This window comes from Lissotriton vulgaris, chromosome 1_1 (genome assembly GCF_964263255.1).
Source record: "Lissotriton vulgaris chromosome 1_1, aLisVul1.2, whole genome shotgun sequence".
NCBI lineage: Eukaryota > Metazoa > Chordata > Amphibia > Caudata > Salamandridae > Lissotriton > Lissotriton vulgaris.
This window is the reverse complement of record NC_141685.1, coordinates 1743792076-1743807044: the sequence shown is the minus strand read 5'-3', so window position 1 is coordinate 1743807044 and position 14969 is coordinate 1743792076. Positions and strand designations below refer to the sequence as shown.

Below are 14969 nucleotides of genomic sequence, written 5' to 3'. Positions count from 1 at the left end.
CCAAGCTGTAAATATGTTTTTTTCATCATATGAAAGGAGATGCTTGGACCCACAAGGAAAAGTATGTATCTTTGAGGAATCCTGATTTGTGTTCCCTTGACAAGTGGTGGACTGTTACAGAAACATGCACCTTTTAGGTGTTGCATTCTTTGCAAATCTTCCCGAACTTAAAAACATTACAGTGAAGAACTGTCTTCCATTATTCAGGGGCCTCATCTGCAGAAGGCAAAAAATGTTAATTTAGTCAAATCAGTAATAAAATATTGCTGATGCACAATCAATGGAAAAGCAATGCTTGAATAGTACGATTTCCACTATTAAAACTCTTTATTATTTTGATCAACTAAAAGATATGGATATGATCACCTTTTAAGAATATCACAATTCTTTAATAAAGAAATACATTGTAACACCATTTCACTTGGTCTCCTTCAACTCTAGGTTCGATATGTAACAGATTTACCAAATAAGGATATTGCATTTTTGGCAAAAACAAGTGGGTTTCAACACAATTCTTATGGAGGACATGCTCTATGTATGTTAAGAAAGCAGAGATCTGAAATACTGAGACATAATACTAGTCACATTTGAATGTGACAACTATACAGATTTCAGAACCATACCCATTTTGGTGTGTGTTTATCTGTCAACGCTCAAACCGCCAGTAAGCACTAGTAAAGGTTGTATTACATTACTCACATACTCCAGTATAGAAATAATAGGTTACTTACTAATTACATTAAATAAACTGGGTTTTCAAGACTAACATTATTTGTTTGAAATACCATGCTGAAATCAAATCTAATGTTGAAAAGTAAAGCCAATGTTTACCTCAAGTGCAACACTGTATTAACACGTGCCACAATTATCAGATGGCTACAACATCAAAGTGGAATGTTACGGTCTCAAAGAACAATTGTTAAAGTCATTAACTTGTTCATATAAGACTAGCATAAAGGTATGAGCCCATGGGCTTCAATGTGATAATTCATAAACACTTTAAAGATTCAATACTACTGACCTACCCTTTAATCTGTACTTCAGTTTTATGTTGCAAACAGCAACTTCTCAATCTTCAAACCCAAATCACCCAATACATTTTTCTAAAGTGCATCAGAAGGGCAGTCACCTGAAAAGATTAATCAAATCTCAATTTAAAATATACACACTAACCCAGACAGAAATAATAAGGTTTATCCTATTTAATTAACAGTTGCTTAAAATCATTTTTTGTTCATTGCTTCAAGTATACGAAGCAAGTGCAGGAAAAGGTTGATGATATCCAAGTAGAGGTTGATTGAAGCCAAAATGTACTCTTCTGGAGAAAGCTTATGCATCAGCAAGTGTGTATCATAGATGATGAATCCACAAAATAGAAGAGCTCCTGCTGCAGCAAAGACAATCTCCAAAGTCTCATTGAAAAAGAATAACTGCAGCCAAAGAGAGAAATAGGCAAAAACATAAATAGGTGTTATTTATCCGAGAAGATCCGAAATGCAGAAAACAAGACAGTATAATATTTATTATCTGCGAGATCCCACTCGAATAATTTTTTTTCAAGAGTACAAATTGTTTTTTCTAGAACGATCTGATTTTCTTCACAAGTATTTTTCCCCCTGTACCCAATTTTACACATTTGGGATTGAGGAACTAGCAGATGAATTTGCATTGTTAAAATACCCCATTATATTAGGCAGATGGTAAAGTTAATAAGTGAAGCATTGGCTGCAAAAATAAACGGGCTATAGGGTTATCAAATTGAATTCTGGTAAACTCAACTCACACTTCCATCCTGTCAAGGACAATAAACTGAGCATCTAAGCGGGTATTATCACTTGCTGAGTACTTAGATTTGACAGAACAATGTAAAGCACTATATATAAAATGTTATTTATAATACACATTTCAATTCCACAGGTGTATCATCAGATCACATAAAAGACTGTTTCATACGGCTTGAGAAAACAGTACAGATATGCATAAAGTGTTTAACTAGTGTATTGATGGATATCTTTTCAGAATTAAATCCAATCATACACCTTTCAATAGACTAGAGAAGAACAACACTAATCAGAGAACACCCTTCAGATGGAGAGTTTAATCTGGTATATGTGACTTTTGGAAAAACTAAAATTTACTCTTAGGCTCCGTTTACAAGTGGGCCAGATGGGGATGTGGTATTTACTGTAACTTGTAAATACCTTTACCCCAGATTCCGGTTCTTACTGGATGCTGTAATGAGGCATAGGGGGAATCTGTTTAAATGCATCGTAGTCCACATGTTTCACCTTTGTTCCAGGCCTTCCCCTCGATAAATGTAGGCAGGTTTGAGTCTTACCTGTCGAAATCTCTCAGCTATGAAAACAGCAAGTGCAGTAATTGTTACTCAAGTTGGAATTACGAGTAATGTGCAAACCTCTGTCCATGTAAAGATTGGAAATTAACCCCCAGGTTGTTAACAGCCTTAGTGGGCTACAGCTTTGGTTAGCTGAAAACATGTATAGAGTGCGAATTGGCTCAATACATTAAACTTGGATTGAGCAGCAAAGTGAGAACCAAGACAGATAGTGCGTATTCATAAGATTCTCTTATTAACAAAAAGAACAGAAAGCTGAGTTTATGCTCGGTGCACCATTATAACAGGCGGATCCTGTAGGCGCCTAATACAAAAGACTGACTGACTATGCATGTAAATAAAAACAAGCACTGGCGTTGCCAATAGGTCTCGCAGTAGGAAAGTTGGAGCTATTGGTTTAGTAAATGATACATTTTAAATTTATGTGTTGGTTTTGAAAATTGCGAAATTAATAGTTGTCATTTACAATGCGATTATTTTTAACTTTTGCAAATGTGACACTCATAGTATTTGTAATGCAAATGTTTTGTATTTACGTGACTTAGATGTATTGATATTACAAATAACAATGGTTATGAATTTTTTAAAATAATTAATACTTAAATAAAAGTTTTTGTAATTTATAATGGCAATAGCGTAAACTGTTGTAAATACCTTTTGTGAAGATTACGTCCAGTTTATTTTATTGTGAGGAAAATAAAAGAACAGAAGTGAAATATTAACGTCTTTTTGTGACATTTGTGTAATGTGAGAGAGTGTGAGTGTGAGTGAGTTTGAAAAGGGTGATTGATTGTGATATGATGTGTGATGCTGATAGGGTGTGTGAGTGTGTTAGTTAGTGTGTGTGATTTTTGAGAATGTTATTGAGGGTGTGTAAGGGTCTTTGAGTGTAATTGTGTGTGAGGGTGAGTGTGTGTGAGGTGGTGTGAGGGGGAGGGTGTGTGTATTCCGATGGTGTGTGGTGTTGTGAGGATGAAGGTGTGTGCGTGTGCCTTTGTATGATGTAATGGGTGTTATGGTGACGGTGTGTGTGTGTGAGATGAATTTCCGTTTAAAATCATGATTTGAATGTTTGTGAAAAAACACTTCTGGTTTCAGCACTGGCATAACAGTTTCAAACCATGAGATAAGATGATGTACCTGTGCCTTAGTTGCTTAGTAGTGAAATGACAGTGTTTATAAACGTCCTCTCGTAGTAGGAAAGAAAGGGTTAAAGAAAGGTTAAACAGTTCAGTTCCCACGGTGCGCATTGACGTCTAATCACAGTGGAATGTCCAAGGTGTGTATTTGTCATTGACGTAGGCACAATGTATTATTTGAGTCAGTTCTTTGCAGGTGTAATTTTACACCAGCATTTAATTGCATATTTACAAGAGAAATTGTGCCCACTGCATCGAGAGAGAGAGAGAGAGAGTGTGTGTGTTGGGGGGCGGGGGAGGCGGGGTAGGGGTGTGTGTGTTTTTCTCAAATCTGTCTGCTGCTTTGGTTGTCTATCAGTGAATATGCTTTGTGATGTTATCAGTGGCCATCAACGCTGCACCTTGAAACAAAGAAGGTGCGGTACTCTGGCGTATGTCTGTTCCCCCATTAAGAAGGATGTTGGGATAACTGTGGCCAGAAACAGATGGGGAAGCCTTTCAGAAGTGGTGATAATATTTAAATGGTCCAATTCCAGTGGTGGACACCAACAGTGGGACAGGGCAGACTGAGCACTCTCACCGCCATTCACCCCACTTAAGCCTCGGACTGAACAAGGCAGGCCTGGCTGCATGGGCATCGGTGAATGTGTCTGGGTGCCATCAAAGCAGAGCTCTGTCTGCAGATGCAAAACTCCCCGCCAGTAGTTTGCAGAACAATTGGCCCCGTTTTGATGTTGGCACCTTGATAAGAGAGGCTGCAGTGGGAGGTGGAGTCTGATGGGTGTTGAATGGATGGGTTTCTGATGGATGAGGAGGGGTAATTGGCACTCACTGACCCTTTGTTGAGGCTCCCCACAGGGCTGCAGCTTGCCTCCACTTAGGGCCAATGTTTATGCAAAAGTCCCAGGGGGCGCTGTAGGGGGCAGAGACCGAGAGTGACGGTCGGCATTGCAGGCTGTCTCGCGAGTCCTGCTCGGATCCCTCGAGTGGCCCGAGTGCAAAATGAAGTTATGGGGCCCAGCAGCAGGTGAAGTGAACGAAGAGCCGTACGGAAGCAGGGCTCCGTGCATCAGAGGTGGGCAGTTTATTTTCAGCGACCCCTGACGTCATGGTGTGGGGTGGGGGTTTGTTTACGAAGCCTTCCTCTCCAGTTGAAGTACCATAAGCTTTTGGTGTAATCAAGTTAGGACAGAACAAGGGAGAAGGTAGCTTGAACCTTATGTGGAAATCCCAAATGGGGAAAAATTAGTCACAGCGTTTTTATAGTGACAAAGCTTAATCTTGCTGGTTTGTCTACTTGGGCATTCATCGCTAGCTTGGAGTCCATGGTCATTCCGAGGTTTCTTACTTCCTTTGATACTTTAGGCGGTGATCCCAGTTGATCAGGCCAGGCGCTAAGCGTGTCATAATGTTTCCAATCGCCAAACATGAGTATTCCTGTTAGGGGAGCATTCGATTTGAGATGGCTCCAAGTCATTCAAGGCTCGGAGACAACTGAAAATTGTAGAGTTTCCAATGTCTTTGGGGCATTCCAGTTGAAGGTGTAGTTGTGTCTCATCTGCATACTTATAGCACGTGAGGTTAACTGATTGATCAGTACCAGTAATGGCTTCATGTAGATGTTGAAAAGCATGGGCGGGATGATAGAGCCTTGAGGGGACCCTGCTTTTGTGGAGTATGGTTTGAACGAGAAAGGTGGAATATGGCTGACATTAGTTCTGTTCTGAAGGTAGGACGCGATCCAGTCTACAGCAGTCCACTCTATGCCAGCTTCACAGAGTCTTTGTTTCAGAGTGTCATGATCAATGGCATCAAAGGCAGCCGAGAGGTCCAAGACGAGTAGAGCAGCAACCCCGTTGCAGTCTACTGTGTTCTTCAGGTCATCCCAGATTGCAAGGTGGACAGATTCTGTGCCTCTTCCCGGACAGAATCCGGTTTGGAAGTCTGAAAGTATGGCATTCTCTTCAATGAATGTGACATCTGGGCGAACGCTGGTCTTTCGATCAGTTTGCCCAGAAAAGGTCCATTTGTAGTCTGTAGTTGTCAGGGTTCAGCGGGTGCAATTTTGTTTTCTTCAGTGAATGGCGTATGTATGACTTTTTTAGTTCTTCTGGAAATATTCTGGTAGTTAAGGAACTGTTGATAATTCTTCTTACTGGAGTGGCAGCAGAAGTTGTTGAAAGAATTGTTTTGAAAGTTTGCGGTGGACACAGGTCAGAAGGGCTGCTGGCAGGCCTGCTTGCTTTGACCAGGTCCATAAATTCATTGTGTGAGATGTGTTGGACGGAATGGAGAGGCTGGGTTGAGTATTCTTGGATAGTTGTTTTGTAAAAGGGTTTGTGCTGGTACTTAGTCTCTGTTTTAAGAACGAGTCCAACGTGTCTGCTTTGTCCGCATAATGATTTGCCAGTTAGTCTGTGAAATCTTAGTAACAAGATGAGTTCCTTCTAGGCCATTTGGTTCACGAAATTCATTGAGTATTTTGTGGAATTCTTTATTTCACAGTTAGCATTTTTAATTCTGTCTGAATAGTACCTTTTCTTAGCTTTTTTAATAGCTGACACGTTGCAGCTTTCTAATTTGTTTCATGTCTGTTATCTCTATATTTCTCTAAGGTGCTTTTTTCTTTTGTTCCGTTATGTGGTTTTGAGAGGTATCAGGATGTCAAAAGCTTCCTGTAGCCACTCCTATAGTTTTAATAGAATTTATTGTTTCCAGATCTGTTCTGGATGTTAGTTGTGTTTTTAAGTGTTTTTAATTGAGTTTGTTCCATGGTTGATAGGTGGTTTATGCAAGGCAGTTTTGGTAAGTGTTGCTTTATGTTGGAAAGAAAGCAATGGTGGTCTAACCATGTGACTGGAGTTCTAGTCTGAAAGGTAACTAGTTCAGTATTAGACACAACCCAAACCAAATGTTGAGGTCACCCAGAATGCGTCTGAAAATGTTGCCTTGCAAGGTGGAGGTTTGCAAATGATCAGGAAGTTACAGGTGGAAGACAGTGTAGGATTGAATCTGGTGAGAAGAGCCTCACAATTCTTTATGGAGATGTCGTCAACTTTAGCGATATGTAATGTTTGCCTGCACACAACAGCTAGACCACCTCCTTTTTTTGCCAATACGATTTTGGGTGATCGTTTGATAGCCTAGAGGAATGGCTTCATGCAGACCTGGAGCCATATTATCTTCCAACCATGATTCAGTTATGAATAGTAGGTCTGGTTTTGCATCAGTGAGAAGGTCGTGGATGTGATGTTTGTTTTTAGAGAGCGATCGAGCATTTATTAGTAGACAGTTTAGAGAATGTGCTTTGGTGATAGTGAGACTTTGTTTTGTAGAAGAGTGTTCAGTATTGTGAGTGTTTGTAGCAGGTGTGTTTTTAGTGCTGGGATTAGCTGTGTCAGGATAGCAATCGTGTAGCTGTTCTGTAATGTGGTCCTCATCCAGCAGGTTAAACGGGCATTTTGATGGGTCTCCGTGTGTAGGTGGTGGAGACGGTGTTTGAGAGTGAGTTGGTACACTATGTTGTTTTCGTGGTGTAACATTGTTGTGCAGTAGACATGGAGTAGCGAAGTTGTGAGGTGTGGCTTATATTGTTTGTGTGTGTTTAGGGCTGAAGGTGTATGCACTGAACATGACAACTTAGTATGCCGATATGCTCCTTGTGAAAGAAAAGAATGCTGGCACTCACAGTGAAGTCAGTTGATCGATAGGGAGGGATAGATTGTAATTAAAACAAAAAGGTCTTGGATCTAATTAGGGGCCCGTTTCTTATAGAAAATGACAAAAATGTGAACGCTATTTCGATATGGACTGCAGACTACTGGTGATCTATTTCGCGATGTTCAGTTACACACTGTTGACGCCTTAATAGCAGGTTGGGATGCATCATATATGTACAAATTAATTTTGCACAGTCTACAAAACACCATGCGTGTTGCTGTCGACTTCCCCAAGGGAGCCTGCAGTTTCCCCAGCACACGTCAACTATCACAGCAGCTAACAGGGCCCATGTTGTCTCCCGACTTTACCACTTATCTTTCACACTCCAGCCAGCGGTTGAGATAAAAGCCCAGGCAGCCTGGGAAAGAGATCTGGGATGCTCCCTGCCAGATCAGATGTGGCTATATTGCTGTGAACAGACTTAATAAGTCTCATATAACCATTGGGATAAGCTGCTGAGCATATGTCACAGAGTATTTACTAGTTAAAATGGACCACACCAAATCATACAACTGTTCCAGATGTGCAGATGAGCAAGCAGACTCCTCACACTTGGGATGGAACTGCAGGCCCATACCGGCATATTGGGGGGGCGGGGGGGTATTTTACCATTTGTCACAGTTGATTGATTATACGCTACAACCCATTCCACTGATGGCCTTGCTATGTTAAGCCCTTACAGGGAGGGAACCTAAAGATTTGCTGCCCTAGCTCTATTTATGGCCAAAAGGCAGGTCTCGCTACACTGGGGGGTACTCAGATCCCAAAGGTTAAGGCATGAATCTGTGAATTGATTTACTGTAACACCACAAGTGACACATTTACCTCCCTGCAGACAATCGCCTCACGTCCAAAAAACAAATGAAACCATTGAAGGATTACTTATTGACACATCCAGAAGGGATTGAGTAAATTGTATATAGAATTACACCCCTGTAGCGCTTTCTGTATACCCCCTCACTCTAATAATGGGGATCAGTTGATATATTTGGCAGGCAAGTCTATATGTCGACATACGGGCATGGAGATATTTACCCCGGCTTACTGATATTATGCCAGCAGCTAGGGAAGGTGTTTCGCACAAGATGGTCGCTGCTGAGATTGGGCCCTCTTCCCTTGGTACATCTCTATGTTTATTTCTTTCTGTTGCCACTGAATGCGCAGATATAAATGTGCTGTATAGATAAGCTGACTCTGTATGATGTAGACGGATGATATGTAAAAACAAGATCATTGATGTGTCATTTGTTAAAAGCCCAGGATTATTTATTTTCTTTCCCTCGTCTTATTTTCTCTAGTCTTTTGCTTCTTTTATTGCTGATCTAGTGGTTATGAAACTTTCAATAAACATATTAAAAACAAAAAAAAAGATAATCACAAAAGTACACCCATTGATGAATCTCCTAGCAGTTGTTCAGATTTACGATTTGCATTAATTTATAAAAATGTATAGAAGTAAGGTATAAAATATTTGTGCACTGCATTTTAGCATTAGCAAACATGCATGTGGAAATTTTTCATGCGTAAAAATGCTGAGCATTTACTTGTTCACCTTTCCCCCCCACCCCTCTTTTCACAACCCTGGAAGAAGTTTTACTTCTGCCCTTCTCAGGATGTAAATTTCCAACCTTTATTAGTATGGAAAAAGATTAGACCTCCGAAAGTTTTGCTTGCTGCTGCGTCGAGACCCAGTATGTAGATCTGTGGAAAGGTGTTAAAATAAGTGAATTGCTAATATTCAAACCCTACTATAGTATGAACTATAACATAATCAGCCAGGCTGTTATCTGAGCTCCTATATAAAGAGATCGCTGCCATAATGTGTCGCTGCACTATGTGGCACCAAAGGGACAAGTGATTTGTTTACAGGACAAGTAGATTTATGAAGCAACCTGTCCCATAGACAAGCAGATCTTTTATAGATATCCACACCCCTGTAAGGGGTGATCCTGATGATATAATGGATTTAATTAAGGAGTAGAGTAAAGTGAAGTTAACAGGGTTTTTGTTTTTAGTGTTTTTATTTTTAAATCAAGACCTGAAGAAGTAAAATTTACAATTCTGTACTACAGTTTCTCTATAAGCAAGAACAGAGGTCAGGAAATATTTTTCCACTAGCAATGCAGGGAAAAGTGGATGCAACATGGCACAATACTGTTTCGTCCTGCATAAACTTCATTTCCCTATTTCTGGGCAGGTGAAAATCAAATTGTAGTCTCAGCTTATACAATTGGATTATATCGACTCGTAGAAGAATGAGAAATTATAACAACTATTCGGGGAAGGTCACAAACCTTTTAACCTGCTGGTAACAAAAACATAGCAAACATTTCTATGGGTTTTCCATCTCGAAGTCTGCTGCATAAAGTATTCTTTTTTTCCTGGATTTCCTCCAGAAATTCCACTTGCTTTTTTCTTTTTATGAACTTAGCTAAGTTTACAAAAAAGTTCAGAAACTTGGTAAAATCAAACTGCGCACACTCAGTTTTAATATTAATTGAACAGTATCAAAATCTTACCCTCAAGAAACTGGAAATGATTAAAATCCACAAGCCTGCAAAAAGTCTGTAAACAAAATATTGAAATTTAATTAGAATTAGAGTTTGCCTTTCTAAAACCATTCAACTACATAATTCCAAGAACAAATAATCAATTACAACACAGCAACAGAAGCAATACATAAGACTTTAGGGAGCTAAATTACAGATATGTCAATACATACGTTTTGACCGGGTGCCACATACAGGACTACTCAAAGTGATGCTAATTATACTATTGTTCACTGAATTAATACTATAGTTTCCTGTGTTCAAGGTCTGCTGAAGAGATGTGTATAAAAGGACAGCTTCAACACTGCATTCAATACCATCTCGTTCCCTTTCTTTTTCTTCCAAAATAGCTTACTTTATCATGAATCTACTGCTTCTTTAAGCCATTCATAGCTGTTAAAAGTGAGCTGAAGTCATGGTTAAGCCAATTCTTGTCTGCTAGGTAAACAAAGAAACAACAAACATCTATTTTTAACTGGTCTGTTTCTTTCCTTTCTAGGATGAGCTTAATTTTACTACTAAAAATAAAAAGGAACGATGTCGCAAAGCTACAACAGAGTCCATGAAAGAGATTAACAAAAAAAAGGAGCAGTTTCAGTAAACTCCCTTGTCTAAAAGGTTTTTATATTAACATGCAGATTCAGAGTATTAAGGATAATTTATGAGTTTGCAGTGATGTTACCCACCCAGCTCCGAGCTTGCTGAAGTCTCTCTTAGACTGGAAGGTGTACGCAGTCAGGCCAAGAAACACAGCAGTAGTGAGGATGAAAGCCTGTAGAACCACTGCTACTTCATAGAAGGTTACTGAAAGAGAAAACATTTATGGGCATTAATCAAACAAAGATGTCTTTTATCCCAGGAGTTTTTTACATACATTTAAATCAATAACTGTTTTAGAGGGAACCTTTGCTGCCTCCTTTTGGATAAGTTTGCTTTATCTAAATCACCCGCGTAGCTAGGGGGGTGCGGTCCGCCCCAGGCGGTACAATTTTGAGGTCGGCCGCGCAGCACTGGTGGCTCGTTGCGGCCGCGGCAGCCCTTATAATTTATTTGGGGACACAGTGACCCCAAAGAAATTATAAGGGCCGCCGTGGCCCCAACGGGCGCCACCAGAGCCGTGCTTGCGGCCCTGGCAGTTTGAAAGTGTGCGCTGAGCCTGCGCGCTGCACGCACATGACCTGGGCCTGGTTGCTTTTATTCCCAGCTAAACTATTCGTCCGTCCCAGCCTTCAGGGCCGTCAATCAATCTTGTAGCGCACGAGCGCTACCAATGACAGCGCTGGGTGCTGGGTGACATTACATGCTTTATTTTGTCCGGGCCAGCCCTGCCCTGGCGATGAGAACCGCTACGCTCCCCCAGCCCGGCCGGCCTCCCTTGTGCATAGACCCATGAGAAGGCAGTGGTGCACGTCACAGGATCCCAGCCCGGCCACTGACCGCCGTCGATCTTCCAGCCGGCGCAGCCCCCACCGCTCCCCAGACACCATGTAGCTGGGGGTCTTCCTCAGAAGCGTACTGGTTTGCTACATCGTCTTGTTGAGATCAGGTAAGAAAACTGATTTTAACGTGGCATATATGGGAAGTTTGGGAACTTATGAACAGGCACGTGCTTTTTCGTGTGCGCGTGTGTGTGTGTGGGCGCGCGGGGTGCCAAGACAGTTTCAGAAACTTTGAGGAATGCGATATCGGTACACACAGAGGGGAGGCGCAGAGAGGCTGCCGACAGCTGTGTGCCCTGCTGATGTGGCTATGCTCACTGCTGGTGTGTGCCCTGCTTCCTGCTGGTGTGTACCCTGCTCCCGAATGTTTTGCACCCGCTTCTTGCAGGGGTGTGCCCTGCTGCTCCCTGCTGGTTTGGGCCCTGCTCCCTGATCATGTGTGTGCCCTGCTCCCTGCCTTGTGTGCCCTGCTCCCTACCTTGTGTGCCCTGCTCCCTACCTTATGTGCCCTGCTCCCTGCTCGCTTAGGCCCTGCTCCCTGATCATGTGTGCCCTGCTCCCTACCTTGTGTGCCCTTCTCCCTGCTAGTTTGGGCCCTGCTCCCTGATCATGTGTGTGCCCTGCTCCCTGCCTTGTGTGCCCTGCTCCCTACCTTGTGTGCCCTGCTCCCTACCTTGTGTGCCCTGCTCCCTACCTTATGTGTCCTGCTCCCTGCCTTGTGTGCCCTTCTCCCTGCCTTGTGTGCCCTGCTCCCTGCCTGTGTGCCCTTCCCCCTGCTCGTTTGGGCCCTGCTCCCTGATCATGTGTGTGCCCTGCTCCCTGCCTTGTGTGCCCTGCTCCCTACCTTGTGTGCCCTGCTCCCTACCTTGTGTGCCCTGCTCCCTGCCTTGTGTGCCCTGCTCCCTGCCTTGTGTGCCCTGCTCCCTGCCTTGTGTGCCCTGCTCCCTGCCTTGTGTGCCCTGCTCCCTGCCTTGTGTGCCCTGCTCCCTGCCTTGTGTGCCCTGCTCCCTGCCTTGTGTGCCCTGCTCCCTGTCTTGTGTGCCCTGCTCCCTGCCTTGTGTGCCCTGCTCCCTGCCTTGTGTGCCCTGCTCCCTGCCTTGTGTGCCCGGCTCCCTGGTCATGTGTGTGCCCTGCTCCCTGATCATGTGTGTGCCCTGCTCCCTGATCATGTGTGTGCCCTGCTCCCTGCCTTGTGTGCCCTGCTCCCTGCTCGTTTGGGCCCTGCTCCCTGATCATGTGTGTGCCCTGTCCCTGCCTTGTGTGCCCTGCTCCCTGCCTTGTGTGCCCTGCTCCCTGCTTTATGTGCCCTGCTCCATGTGCCCTGCTCCCTGCTGGTTTGTGCCCTGCTCCCTGATCAAATGTGTGCCCTGCTCCCTACTGGTTTGGGCCCTGCTCCCCAGTGTTCTTCCGTCCCAGCCTTCAGGGCCGTCAATCAATCTTGTAGCGCACAAGAGCTACCAATGACGGTCATGGCCTGCTGGGCGACATTAAATGCTTTATTTTGGCCGGCCAGCCCTGGCCATGCGATGTGAACGACATAGCAGTGACGCGTCACAGCTACGCTCTCTCACGCTCATTCTGGCCTGTTGCTCTTGGGGCAATCAGTGGCAGTGCTGCTCTCTGGGAATTGGTCTGGCTGCTGAAACAACCACCCATACCTGACACAGAGACCCTGGAGCGAGTCACGACGAGTGAGGTAAGACTGTCACTGGAGAGTTTTCAGAGGGGATATTTAGAGAGTGGCAGCATAGCTGTCAACATGGCTTTAAGTGGGATAAAAAAAACTGGGTGGTCTCTCAAAGGGGGGTGGCTGATTGAATCAAGGGCGTGGCTTTAAAAAACGTATGCAAAAAATCTGTGTTTAGCATAGTGTGCCACCTTTGTATTTTGCTGTTTTTGTCATTGCATCCAGAAATGTGATACAACAAGTAACATCATACCTACAACCAGGTGCGGTTCTACCACATCTACATTTTAAAGTTCTGAGTGAGGACGTGTGGGTGGGAGAGCAAAGGAGAGAGAGAGCGAGAGAGAGAAAGAGGGGAGAGAAAGAGAAGGGAAGAGAAAAAGAGAGCAAGAGCTGGAAAGAGAGAGAAAGGGAGAGGGAGAAAAAAAGAGGGGGCGGGAGAGGGGGTGAGAGAGCGAGAGAGAGGGGGAGAGAGAGAGATAGAGAAAGAGAGTGAAAGAACAAGAGAGAGTGAATGTGGTACTACAAGGCTGAGAGTAAGTTTAATATTGCCTGGACATTAAAAGATGAGTGGGGAAAGAGTGTGTAAAACAAGGAATTAAGTGGCTCGGGTCTTAGCACCGGCCGAAATTAGAAAGAGCAACTGGATCGGGTTCTTTTTCAGGCTCTGTATGCAGTGGCGTAGCTACGGGGGGCTGCACTATTTTGTGGGCGGCGGCCGCGCAGCACTAGTGGCCTGTTGCAGCGGCCTTTATAAGTTATTTGGGGAAGCTCACTGTCTGACACTTTACAGTAGTGTCATTCAGTGTCCCCAGTCCCTAAATAAATTATAAAGGCCGCCGCAATGGGCCACCAGTCAGAGTACAGCCCAGGCCTGACGTCACCAGATCGAGAAATGAGTGACACCTGCTGGGCGGAGCCTGCTCTCAGTGGGCCTGCCACCCCACCCACTCCCTATTATGCCTCTGACAAACAGGATTTACATAGTGCTAAGTTACTTATCACCTCTGAAGGTATCTAGGCACCGGGGGGTGGGGGCAGTGCTACTGATGAGGGACGTTAATCGAATAACCATGTTTTTAGGCACTTCCTGAAACCCTGCAGGGTGGCAGTCTGTGTTTTCTCCTTTGTACTGCCGGTCACTGGTGGATTCACAACAGCCCTGGACTGTGTCATGTATGTGCATGTAACTTGAATGATCAAGGTAACTATTAGCGGCGGTACTACCCCGACCCCCCCTACCGCTCCCCCCCACCAGGGGCGGCACTCTGAGGGATAGCCCCGGGCGCCAAAAGCTCTAGCTACGCCCCTGATATAAATACAACTTAAATGGCAACATGCGATCTGAAAGATCAAGTACACACTTGGCACAGTGTATGCTCAGTTATTATTGAATGAATCTGCCTACATGGAGCAGGTATGTCTAGACATGGCCTCCATGTCCTAGCAACCCACTGGTTCAGAAGTCACTTAACTGACTACACTCAACAAGAAACATAAATCTGGGATTGATTGTTGCCTCATGTAGAGGTGCCAATGTGGTGCAGTATGACAGGTGGTTGCTTTCAAGGCAGAGATCACCTTGTTTTTGCATACAACAGGCCAACCCTTGTATTATTGCACTGCAGAGGTAAAAATTATGCATTGCCATAAGAAGTGCATACATTTAAAAGCCCAAGTAGGGAGGTAGGTATGTATGTATTCATGAGTGTGGTATGTGTATACTGCAAACAGAGTCAAAAAGCAGCAGAGTGATGTACAGGGTGAAAGGCAAGCAGATAATAAGTGATAAGAGAGGTTGCAGTGTTCACGGAGCAGAAGTATACTGTTATTGCCGTGTGATGCAGTGAAGCATCTTCAACTTCTTTCTGAATAGGAGTAGCCGTATGATGCTCCTAATGGATGTTGTTCCAGATACTAGGTGCACAAATGAAAAAAAGGCCTGCTGCCTTGGTTTTTCTTTTTCACTCTTCATCTCCAGTCTAATGCAGATGTGCAGAGAGCCACCTGTGTGAGCTTGGCCTCAAGATAAGCAGGTGTGCTGGCCATGATGGCTTTGTAAAGGATGAGTTTGATCTT

General features: G+C 43.7%; 1 protein-coding gene across 1 annotated transcript in view; it reads right to left on the bottom strand.

Moving 5' to 3' along the window:
- Positions 1–308: 308 nt before the first annotated feature.
- TMBIM4 (transmembrane BAX inhibitor motif containing 4) overlaps positions 309–14969 on the bottom strand; it is a 101142-nt gene continuing 86481 nt past the window's right edge. The window contains exons 5-7 of the mRNA XM_086919030.1: positions 10451–10568; positions 9735–9780; positions 309–1430 (exon numbers count right to left, since the gene is read on the bottom strand). Of these exons, the coding sequence (XP_086775156.1) occupies positions 1224–1430; positions 9735–9780; positions 10451–10568 (371 nt within the window). The 3' untranslated portion in view covers positions 309–1223. The remainder of the gene's footprint in view (positions 1431–9734; positions 9781–10450; positions 10569–14969) is intronic.